Raw genomic sequence first — 12,696 nt, forward strand, 5'->3', positions numbered from 1 at the left:
TATGGTTTCTTACTTTTTTCAATTTTATATTAAAAATTTACAAAAGTGTTTGCAGGTGTTAACAAAAGTCAACTTGTGAATGCTGCTAAGGCGATTCAGTACATTTCTTACACAGATCAGCACTCCTTTGGAAAAGGTTCACCGTCGTCTCTGGTCTACCTCAGATATTATCTTTGGAGGTTTCAAAGGTTGTGCCCTGAAATTGTTTTCCATGTAGTTTTCAGCCCTAATTTTGCTATTAGGAATATATGCCATAGTAGTATAGATTATCCAAGTCCCACATTTTTACAATTACTTTCAAATTCCAACCTATGGTAGTTAATTTAATTCATAAATAATGGTATAACAAAGACTAACTAGCTTTATGCTTTCAATTATAAAGAGAAGCTAATAAACCATAACACAGCAACATATTTCATGTTAAACACCTTTAAGTAATAAAAAACAATTTGTCAAAACATTAATTGTATCCTTCAAGATGAATTGTACTTTTTGTATCGTAAAGAATTAAAGACAAGATGTCATCCACAAGTGAAATGAAAATAATTTACAATATGACAAAACAGCTTTTCATTCAAAATATATTTCATATTAGAAGCTTCAAGTATGATAACAAAAACGTGTCATTGGAGAAACATAACAAAAATTAATGCGAAGCAATACATTATGGTTGTATTCCAGTTTAAAACTGTGTCTGTTTTGGGGAGAAAGGAGCACAAGGGCCCACACTGAAGGCTAGTAAATGACCCTGACAAATACCCACAAAGAATATATTTTTCTGAAGGCAATTTGGCTCAACTCAATCACAATAAATGAAACATATTTTTGTAATGAGACAATTGGTATTCTAAATTTTTCTTTAAGTTTTGGAATGCTTCATTAAATGCAATTTGTTGTTACAGCAAAACATGCCACGAGTTTTTAAACATACCCTGCCATATGACTGCAGTGCATTAAATTTAGTAAAATAATAAAATTGCAAATGTCAATTAAAAATGGATCCCTTTGCTTTTATTGCACATAGATTTCCTTTTGTTTTAAATCTCCAAGCATGCATCAATATCTATTTATTGCACAACATAGGAGGGCTTCAAACCTTCTCACAAGGTATATCCTCACAGTAAACTAAATAGATGGTTTATTGTTGAAACTACAATATTTCTTCCTAAATGCTGCATTAATACTGTCTAATAAACCAAATAGGGTCAGTTGTAGGGACTTAACCAGCTATCAGCATGTGCCCAGATGTACACTAGTAGAAATGCAGTAAAGGAAGTTGTCTTCAGTGCCTACAGGCAATTTTCTGTTAAAGTTCAAAGTTCAAAGATTGACTGATCAAAGTGCTTTTGGACTCAGCAGTACTTTTTCCTTTACTAGGGTCAAGAATCTGAACCATCAACATGTATCATCTGTAAAACAAAAATAGTCTTGAATAAGAATACTGGGCAGTACTGTACTAGTATGCAATATTCTCAGTTATCACATCACAACCAAACCTGGAGGACAGAAAGGCAGGAAAGTCTTTATGAAGCCAGAAGTTACTTCAAATTTTTGGAGTTCAAGTAGTTGATAATCATCAGAAACAGATCGAGTTACAACCTTAAAATGCATTTTAATAAATCCAATAGAGAATTCAGAAGAAACTTCTTTACCCAGAGAGTGATTAGAACATGGAACTCGCTATCACAAGGAGTAGTTGAGGTGACTAGCATAGATGCATTTAAGGGGAAGCTAGATAAACACGCGAGGGAGAAAGGAATAGAAGGATACATTGATGGTTAGATGAAAACGGGTGGGAGGAAGCTCGTGTGGAGCATAAACACTGGCATGGACCCGTTGGGCCTAATGGTCTGCCTCTGTGCTGTACGTTCTATGTAATTCAGGATCTATTATAATGTTCAATCTTCCATTTTTCAGATTGTAAACTTTATTCAAATTTTTATAGCTTTCACACTTGAATTTTGATGTTAGAGTACCTCTTTCACTGTCACTGAAGTGTTCTGTTTTCAAAATATTGTAATGAAAGTCATGAAAATCACTTGACAGGAATCAAAATGTTACAGGACAAGAGGCGATTGCATTATCAAAATGCTCATTATGTTTATACTACTGGAATTACTGACCAGTTTCTAAGAATTGACTGTAAAACGTTGCACCGTACACCATTAAAACGAGCCAAGTGATGGATCACCACAAGATTAGTAATGATCGACCAGGGCTGAATTTTGGCTGGCCCACTGCATCTAGTAGGATCATCCAAACAGGAGTCTGCTTGATAAGAGGTAATAAGATGCCCATTATATGGCTCATGCAATTTGTGCACTAAGTTTTAAGGCTACTGTTTAATTCTCTCTCGAATGTTCCCGTAAGCTTGCCTCAGATGGCAAGATTGCTGTCAGAGGCAACGCTGCTGTGTAAATGAAGTTTGCCAGTGCCATTAGATGCACTAAAACCCACCCACAGGGTGCTTCTAATGGAAAGTGTCATCGTTGGCAAAGCTTAACTGCTCCCACCGGCAGTGCTTGGCTTTGGATTTAGATTTACTATTTTGGACTTGTATAGTTAGCAACTTGCCTTCATCACCACCGACCTATACGGACATAGAGACATCCCCTCGATATTGGGGATGGTACAGGGCAGATTGCCAAAATCGCAAATACATCTTCTGAACAAATGCAATCTTATGCATGTTCAATTTTCCCAGTTATTACCAAATCCATCCCTCACTATAAAAGGTCTAATTCAACAACAGGAAATTACTCAATTCCACTGAAAGTGGGTCCCCAGAATAAAGACAGCATATGTATTGTGACTGACACTAAATAAAGATTAAAAAGCGTGATGAGAGTATAGTATGGGTCACACTTAAAAATGGTTTTAAACGCAAGTTTTTAAAAAAAAAATTTGCCCAGGAGACTGCAAGGATCAAATGTGTTCCTAATTTCTGCCAGCTAATAGGCAGCATTAGTTGACTTGTTTTCCAATTTTCTTTTTACTTGTAAAAACAGCTCCACTGGACATCTCACAAACTGGCTGAGTTTAGGAAACTTGCAGGTGTGAAGATAAAATGCTAGTTTTTTTTAATAATGCCTATGTAGGCTCAAAAATAGATTTCTTAATGCATAATCTTAGTACAGCCCAAAACCTGCTCCTTTACGACAGAAAAATGAGCAGCACTCAGAGTTCATCATATAATCTTATTTTATCATGCCACCATTTGATCAGGACTTGTTCGGTAATGTCAGCTGCTCCCATTACATCAAAGTCTAGTTAAAAGTATCTTTTATCCATCTGTCCCAACCACATTATGTGCGCATGTCACAAACCGAGTAACCGCAGGGATGGGCAGTTCTAACCCAGAGCTGGATGAAAATTTAGTGCCAATATATTTCCTTTTCTTTCCTGAAGATGCTGCAAGTGCTATGGTATGGACCCAGGGAGCAGGCAACTCCTCCATTAATCGCCCTAGTGGCCATCCTTCATGCATGATTCTTGACAGTGGATAGCAGCTAGCTTTTTGACTCAAAGGCATCACAGCAAAACCCAATCCTCTCCTCACCACTTGTCAACAAACCTGCAATTTGCAGCAGGAACCAATTGATCATAATCAGGCTACCTTACTTTCCCCTCCCTAGCCGAGGGGTGCTGAGGCCAAATGTATCTCAGCTGAGATCAACAAATTCAGCAGACTGAATAGAATCTGGCAACTTCTGGTCCTTATGCTTCAATGTTGCCCACTAGGCCGTCAGGGAGCTCAAAGTAACTTTGAAGAGAAAAGTTAGCCTGCACAGATCTGAAAATAATCAAGTCTAAAAATCTGTTTATTGAAGTCCTGAAATAAAAAACTGTAGATCCTGATAACTTACTGTTATGTTCCAAGAGATTTTGTTTAAAACACTGAGCTGATGTATACATTAGACCCCTTTAATTGGAGGGCAGAAAACCTGCACAACGGTGAAGCTTATTCATTAGATTTTACAGCAAATTGGAGAAAAGTTAACATTTATAGACGCACAGTCCAGTTTCCTGTACGTAATCCAAAGTGTTGGGGAAGTTGGTCCTGTGAAGATCATCTGAATTTCTGGAGCGATATTAGTGGATGGACTTACAATAGCATAAAGCAAGACTCTCTTTCTTACAAATAATTTTTTCCTTTTATAAACATTGGACAGGAATCCCATCTTCACTTTGTATTCAGGTAGAAAGAGACAAGAGCATACTTGAAAACGATAGAGAATATTAGAAATGTGAAGTGGATTGCAAGAAAGAATCCAATATGGAGGGTCAGTGGACATCAAACCATGTGAGAAATTCAACAAACTCCCCATTATATAAAGTACTAAATTGAGGCAGGGAAATTACTGCTAATATTTATGTGCCTTCAAAAGGCCCGACTCTTAATGAAAATTTAAAATCTTAAATCACCTTAAATCAAACAGTTAATGATTTGCATTCTTGTGTTATTCTAAAAAGGTACATTAATCCTTATTCCCCCCCCCCCTCCATTCATTTTCCTGTGCTGTGGCTTGCTGGCTATGCACCTTCTGTAGTGGAAGGACTTGGTAGGTGACCTGGAGGGATGAAAGAGGGAGCCCAGTTTTCTTGCCCTGGTCTGCTTGGTACTTCTTCAAAAAGCACAGCTAAGATTCAGAACTCTAGAGCATGGGAGGATAGAATCTGGATGAGGATATTGTAAGCAAAATTTTCCAAGTCTGCAGTTAATACTAGGATAGGAGGCAAAGCAAATAGTGTGAAACAATGCAACAATATTCAGAAGCATTCAAATCTTTGAGATATCTGCATCAGAAGGTAGTTGATTCAATTCATGTGGATAATGGTCTATATTTTCCAATATCTGCCACGCCCAAACCGCCTGGATAGCGGTGCGGCCCTCATCACCAAATCACACATTAAATTCTCCCCAAGTCCTCTGGTACCTTCTCCTCCTTTGAACACTTCACGTTGGTCCACCCCTCTTGCCTCTCCTTTAAATCCTCATTCTCTACTGCTCTTCCAAACCCAATCCCAAGTTTCTCCAAGTTACCCTCCCCTAGTTACTCCTCATCCTTGGAGATTTCAATCACTATCTCAGCTCTCCTCTGAATTCACTGCCCTCCTCCCTAAATCTCTCCTTCCATCAAAAATCTCCTACCCATATTCACAGCCACTCCCTTGATCGTCCATCTCACATGGCCTTTCTATTTCCATGGTCTCAATCAGACAAGGTCATCTTTGACCACTTCCTTGTATCCCTCATCACCCACATCCCCCTACTCCCTTCCAAACCCATTTCTTTCTGCGTCCAACCCTGGGGAAAAAAACTCTTGCCCCCCGCCACTTACAATTGCACTTTGAAGCTCCCAACTGCCTAGCCTTTTTTCTTCCATTCGCCATGATACATCAGCAGCTGTTTATCTGCTCAATCACTCCTTCATTTCCACCTTTGATGTCCTGTCCACAGTAAAACCTTTAGTCTCTCCCATCCTGGTCATTCCCCCTGGTATGGCTCCCATCTTCATTTCAAGTCCAAGGGACACAGACTTGGGCATATCCATTGCACATCTATCACCAGAACTGGAAATCATTATGGAGAACACATAACTTGTGGCTTCTTTTTTCCACTACCAACCAACTCCTTGAACCCCTCTCTCCTTTACCTCTTTCACCCTCACCTCCAAGTGTGAGCTCATGGATTTCTTTATCACTAAGACTGAGACCATCCATTGAGCTGCCTCTGCTGCTTAACAAAACCATACCTCCCCCACAGGCTCCTCCCTGCCCTAGCCACGATCCTGCATTGTTCTCCAACTTCACTCCTATCTCCCTTCATGCCCTCTCCAAGATAGTCACATCCATCAACATAATCACCTCCTCCTCAAAAAAACCAAACTCTTGACCCCTCTGTCTTTGTAAAGTATCACCCATCTTCAACCTCCTTTTCCTCTCCAAAGTCCTTAAACACATTGTCACCTCCCAAATCTGTGCCCATCTTTCCTGAAATTCCATGTTTCAATCTCTCCATTCAAGTTTCCACCACAACACTGAAACAGCCCTAATCAAAGTGATAAATTACATCCAGTGGTACTGCTCTTGCTTGGTTCCAATCTTACCTATTCAATCAGAGATAGAGCATCTTTAGCAATGGCTTCTCTGGCCGAACAAAAATCTATCAATCTCAGTCTTGAAAATTGGGAGTTCCAAATTTGCAATACTTGTGTATTAAATGGCCTAGCTCTAATTTCAAAGTTATGCCCTCTTGTTCTAGATTCTCCCACCAAAGCAAAAGTTTCTTTGTATCTACCCTATCGAATCCTTTTATCATTTTAAAGACCTTGATTATATCACCCTTCAATCTTCTAAACTCAAAAAATACAAACCGTGTATGTATCCTGTCTTCATCATTTAACCCTTTGAGCTCTGGTAACATTCTGGTGAATGTGCGCTGTACCCCCTTCCAAGGTCAATATATCTTTCCTGAGGTTCGGTGCCCAAAACGGAACGCTGTATTCTAGATGGGTAAATTAAAGTTCTTTTGGCTCAACAAGTCCATTCCCTTTTTGACTCAATTTTCATAAATTTAACGGTCAGCTTGATAATCCATTATATCACCTGCATCACTCATTTAAACACAAGCTCAGTGAAACTGGAAAAGTATTGTGTTAATTCAAAATTCAGCATTTTGGTTACTACTTTTAAATCAAAAACAGCAATTCATCTAAACAATTTTTAATTTGTACTAAATATATAGCTTAATATTTTGAGAAAAACAAATATTTTACAGAACAAAAACATCAAATTTAACATTAAGTTGAAACTTTACCAATATTTCTAGAGTAACACACACTGCACAATGTCCCAAGTTTCTGCACCTACCATGATACCACCATTTTGTTTTCTTTGGATTTTTATTACATGTCCTTACATAAAATGAATTATCAGGAGGCCGCCTCTGTAATAAAGCAGATAAATTGAAATTGTTAACACTAATGCAATCAGATGCTTCATTTTACACACCAGAACAACACACTCCAAGGATATGGAACAACTTTGTCCTGTACATGCTGTCATAATAGCACTGTAGAGCGATTTTCTACAATGGCTTAGCAGGTTTATCCATTAGCTGTGACATATAGACCAGGAAGATTCCAGGTTCCATTTTCTGTCTAAGTTAGTTGATCTTAGCCAGAGTGAAGGTAGTTGCACTATAATGGATTCAGTACCCGTGGGTATGGGATGGAGATTGAGGAGGGGGCGGGGAAAACAGCCATGCTCATGCTCCAGAGACTTCTATTGGAAGTATGGATGTCAGGTGAGTACAGGATCAGGCTTGGTTGTGACAACCCTTGTGGTTGAATAGTCTCCGGTTATAAATACCCATCACACTGATCCAACCTACAGAGTGTCCAAACGTAAACCGGATACACCAGTAATACAAAGCACTACAAGAACCATCCACCCTGGCAGCAAGGATACATTTTTTCCAAAAGCAATTAAAATGTGATCAGAAGAAAATATTAGACATACAAGGGTCATAAAATGAGATGAGATGTTTTGTGATAAAGGAAAATCAATGTTTGAATACATTTCCGCTGATAAATTTGATACCTGCGAATCCTTAACTTTATGAATGATGTTTTTTTTGAAAGCAAGACTCATTATTCATTTAAGTTCTTGGCTTCAAGAAAGCAGTAAGTGGACACCCTGTTCAATCAGAGCCCTACACTGCTTTTAGGTCTGCAGCTCTTCTGGGGATGTAATTATTTTTGCAGATATGTACGGATTGAAATTTGCTGCCAGTTAGCAGAGAATAAAGGGAATCTCAATAGGCAATTCAGTGGATAACGTTACTTTTCCTGAAATGGCAGTCATGGGCCAGCAGGGAAAGAAAAACAGGAAGAAAATTAGCACCATAGGTATTTTTATTGAAGGGGGAAAATACTTTGGGAAAGTAATTCTTATTGTACATTGACGTTTTAATGAATAGATCTTCCAACTAAAGTCTTGCTTTAGGGCCACATTCAATACTGTTGCTACATACTACACACAGATAGATCTGTGCCTGTAATTCCTCACATAGTAAGCTCCAAATTTGAATTATGCATTGGGCAATTGCCTGATGTAGGCGAGGCATGTCACAGCTGGGAAAAAATAAAAACAGGATTGAACTAATAGTTCTAATTGAACAGGGCCCTATTGCTTGCTCTATGGAAGCTGGAATAAGTTGAAGTACAAGGAGAAGCAACATGTTAAATTTTAGTTCAGTCAACATCCAGCAGTTGGGCAGGCTATGAATAAAGGCTATGGGGCATTTGAAGTAAGTCTACTAAGGACAACAAATGACATTGGGGATTGTAAGTACGATTGTCCTAAATATTTGATAAGTATTACTAACCAATACTTAACTGCAATATGGCTTGGACCCTGTTTAATGCAAACATTTGGGGGCACTTAAGCAACAAGAACCACAGTCTGTCAGTTAAGTGTCAACATTCTTCTTGCTTTTGGATACTCAGTTATCGGTATTTAAATAATTCAGTACCAGTGGAGTCCACAAAAAGTATATATTTCTCTTCTACAAAGCTTTTAGTCAAAGGATTGAAAAACACAAGAATTTGTAGTCTATCCAAATTTGCAATGATTGGTAAACAACTCCATTATTGTTGTATCATGCGACTACCAGGATGGTAGAAGCCGAACTAGGTGGCCCTTTCGTCCAGCAATTCCTATGCTTGCAGCATATCTAGTGTTTAGTGAAAATTACAAACCCACTATCTTTGAAATAGTTATCTCACAAGAACTTTTCACAGTAAAACAAATTATTAGGCCACGATTTAACTGTAATGCAGCTTCAAAGTCCACCAATGAGCAGAAATCGCAGAACCCACCCCTCACTCCAGTGAGCAGAGATTGCTACCCCCACGACTGTGCAGAAAAAATGTCCTAACCCTCCCTCGCGTATAACCCCCAGAACAAATCTTGGCGCTACCCGCCCCACTGAGCTGAAAGTATGGCAATCCAAAACCACGCAAGAACAAAAATCCACCTCCCACCGAGCAGAAATTCAATCAACCCCACTAAACTGAGTATGAATAGCCATCAACCTCCGTCCACTGATTAAGCACAAACACGCGTGATCACCACCGCTCCCCCCCCCCCCCACCAGAAGTTAGTACTGCATCTTCTCCCCCATCCCCACTGAGCACAACCTCAGCCAACCCCTTTCTCCTGAGAAGAAATCCACACATTCCTCCCACCACCCCCACAAGCTGGAGCCGAAGCTTGCCACCGCCCCGTCCTGCACCCCTCCCCCACCCCCAGAGAACAAATTTGGGTGTAGTCATGCCACCCCCACTCCATGGCCAGTAACTCATCACCCAATTAGCAAATTCCCCCACCCCCTCCTGCCCTTGGGAAACTCTTCTAGGCCCTCAGCCAGAAGCAAATCAATACCACCACTTCCCACCTTGAGCTGAAAACCTCTTTTGCAACATCCTCCATATAAGAAAAACACCCTCCCCTCCCCGAACTTAGAGATGGAATTAGGCAATGACCCAGTGCCATTAAACCCGTCCCCATCTACCGCTGCCCCCTCTCTTCCACCCTGGTCTTCATCTTCCTCTCTTCTTTTCTTATCTCTACTCACCACCCCCAAAAGTGAAGAAATGGGCCCTGGTCCAGTATGATCTCCCCTTCATTATCCTCTGTTGCTCCCTCTTCTTAAACCTATCTTCCTGTCCCCCTCCCACCTGCATTTGGTTATCCAACAGCCTTCTAACCTGCTTGGCCTGAATACCGGCCTTGGTACAGACTCCCCATGTGCAACACCATGTGAGATTGAACTGAATACCTTGGTACACATGCACATGCACACACACTACATAAGAGCAACTAAATCCTTTTCAATTGAAATTTTTTCACAGATCTGATCTAGGCAGTTTCATACCCTCATTGTGAAGTTAATGGAAACAGAATTTTCCTCCTTATTGTACAGCTCTGTATGAAACTTTAAAGTTCAAACATAGCCAAACGGCATACAAATAAGACATTTTACATTAAGAAAAGCACAGGAAACCTAAAAAGGGTCTGACAATGACACCTGGGCTAAAGGAAGAGGAATGACAACAGATATCTGATCCACCAAATGATCATACATTGAATAAAGCACATCCTAAAGAAACAACACAAACATCAACTCAACCTGCTGATTGACTACTAGAGAGACAATGACTGAAACAGCTCACTCTTGCATATGTGCTCATACTTTGGTCATGCTCTGTCTTTCCTCCTTCATCCTTCCTTCGAAATTACTCCAGATGATAATCTTTATTTAAACAGCCCCACGCCTGCTGGCCAGGTCACTAGACAGCTAGACCTCTGCGACTCCCTGCAGCACGTAGGGACTGTTACCTAGAAATGCACCCCACTCCCCAACAGCCCTGTGGATGAAACATGCATAAGGCATACAACAATTGCAACAAGTGAGTTGGACTAGGGAAGTACCAGGTAGTCTTGGCCCCTTGCTGGAGGCAAGTTCAAGTGACCCAACCTCCCTTCCAGGAGAAATCAGATGAATGCAAGAGATGCAAAGTCAGTCAATAGCTGCCTCTTCCTAGCTAGCAAGACCACTGGTCAATATAGGGATGATTTCTTGTAATTTCCCTCCCCTCCCAAGTAATGTAGTGAGAGCTCTTGTTCATGCTTTTGTCACCCCTAGATTAGATTTCTCTAATATCCTCCTGATGACTTCCCATACTTCAGTCTCCATAAATTAACATCTCATTGGGCCAGAAATTGTTCCTGAAATAATGGAGGAGCTCAAAAGCGCACACTGTTTTTAATGGCGAATTGAAGGAGCAAGTTCCTATGTTTGCACATGCGCACTAAAATGTGGAAATCGTGAACTTGCTCCTATTGATTCGCTGGCGATTTGACAGCTTTAAATTAAAGGGCCATCACTGAAATCAGTGGAGAGAAAAAAAAAAAATCGCAAACTTGCTTACCTGCCCAGCTGTAAAGTAACTAATTATGCCAAACAGGTACACTTAGAAATATCAGTTCTAAATTAAGTTTTAAAAGCGCAGTTAGTCTTGATGATCGCCAAACAACTAAAAATTAAATTTTAAAAACATGGATTCTCATATTACTCCTTATTTTAATAGTTTTTGGTCATTACAAACAAAATTTAAATAATTTATTTTTCCCTTCTGTCTCTAATTTAATTCAATTATTTCTTTGGCTTTTCATAAAAAAATAATTTTTTTTATTTACAGTAACATCCAGAATACTTTAAATGAATGAAGTCTGCTTGAGCGATGCAGCCCGAATCTGTGGGCGTGACTTTTCTTCCTGACAGATTTTGTGGGCGTATCTTCTATTCTCAGACTGTGCCATGCATGTCAACTCACGCTGCTCAGAGGCTAGGTTGATAGCGCACAATTTTTTAAAAGTTCAAAATCAAGCAATTCGATGCCACAGAGCCCATAATATTTTCGTTACTTTGATTCGCAGGAGCTGCGGTGATCGTTGCCACGCCACAGTGATTTCTGGCCCATTATGATTATAAAATTACTAAGTATATAGAAACATAAGATATTTCTCAATTCACAGGTTCCCAGTTTCTGCTGGGCTATGTTGTGTATGAAGTTACTTGCCATAAGCTTCAATGGGAAGCAGGAAAACTGATAAGCAAATTAACCAGTCTTACTCTTTAACTATCCACTTGTAAATGAACATCAGTAGAGGCCTGGAGCATTTTTTTTTTATTTTTTTTTATTCGTTCACGGGATGTGGGCGTCGCTGGCAAGGCCGGCATTTATTGCCCATCCCTAATTGCCCTCGAGAAGGTGGTGGTGAGCCGCCTTCTTGAACCGCTGCAGTCCGTGTGGTGACGGTTCTCCCACAGTGCTGTTAGGAAGGGAGTTCCAGGATTTTGACCCAGCGACAATGAAGGAACGGCGATATATTTCCAAGTCGGGATGGTGTGTGACTTGGAGGGGAACGTGCAGGTGGTGGTGTTCCCATGCGCCTGCTGCCCTTGTCCTTCTAGGTGGTAGAGGTCGCGGGTTTGGGAGGTGCTGTCGAAGAAGCCTTGGCGAGTTGCTGCAGTGCATCCTGTGGATGGTGCACACTGCAGCCATAGTGCGCCGGTGGTGAAGGGAGTGAATGTTTAGGGTGGTGGATGGGGTGCCAATCAAGCGGGCTGCTTTATCTTGGATGGTGTCGAGCTTCTTGAGTGTTGTTGGAGCTGCACTCATCCAGGCAAGTGGAGAGTATTCCATCACACTCCTGACTTGTGCCTTGTAGATGGTGGAAAGGCTTTGGGGAGTCAGGAGGTGAGTCACTCGCCGCAGAATACCCAGCCTCTGACCTGCTCTTGTAGCCACAGTATTTATATGGCTGGTCCAGTTAAGTTTCTGGTCAATGGTGACCCCCAGGATGTTGATGGTGGGGGATTCGGCGATGGTAATGCCGTTGAATGTCAAGGGGAGGTGGTTAGACTCTCTCTTGTTGGAGATGGTCATTGCCTGGCACTTATCTGGCACGAATGTTACTTGCCACTTATCAGCCCAAGCCTGGATGTTGTCCAGGTCTTGCTGCATGCAGGCTCGGACTGCTTCATTATCTGAGGGGTTGCGAATGGAACTGAACACTGTGCAGTCATCAGCAAACATCCCCATTTCTGACCTTATGATGGAG

The 12,696-nt window shown here is 40.7% G+C and overlaps 1 protein-coding gene across 1 annotated transcript in view; it reads right to left on the reverse strand.

Moving 5' to 3' along the window:
- Positions 1-567: 567 nt before the first annotated feature.
- The window catches only part of ube2wb (ubiquitin conjugating enzyme E2 Wb), a 92,097-nt gene continuing 79,968 nt past the window's right edge, over positions 568-12,696 (reverse strand). The window contains exons 5-6 of the mRNA XM_067980468.1: positions 6,874-6,949; positions 568-1,409 (exon numbers count right to left, since the gene is read on the reverse strand). Coding sequence (XP_067836569.1) covers positions 1,396-1,409; positions 6,874-6,949 — 90 coding nt within the window. The 3' untranslated portion in view covers positions 568-1,395. The remainder of the gene's footprint in view (positions 1,410-6,873; positions 6,950-12,696) is intronic.

The sequence above is a fragment of the Heptranchias perlo genome, chromosome 3 (genome assembly GCF_035084215.1).
Source record: "Heptranchias perlo isolate sHepPer1 chromosome 3, sHepPer1.hap1, whole genome shotgun sequence".
NCBI classification, from domain to species: domain Eukaryota; kingdom Metazoa; phylum Chordata; class Chondrichthyes; order Hexanchiformes; family Hexanchidae; genus Heptranchias; species Heptranchias perlo.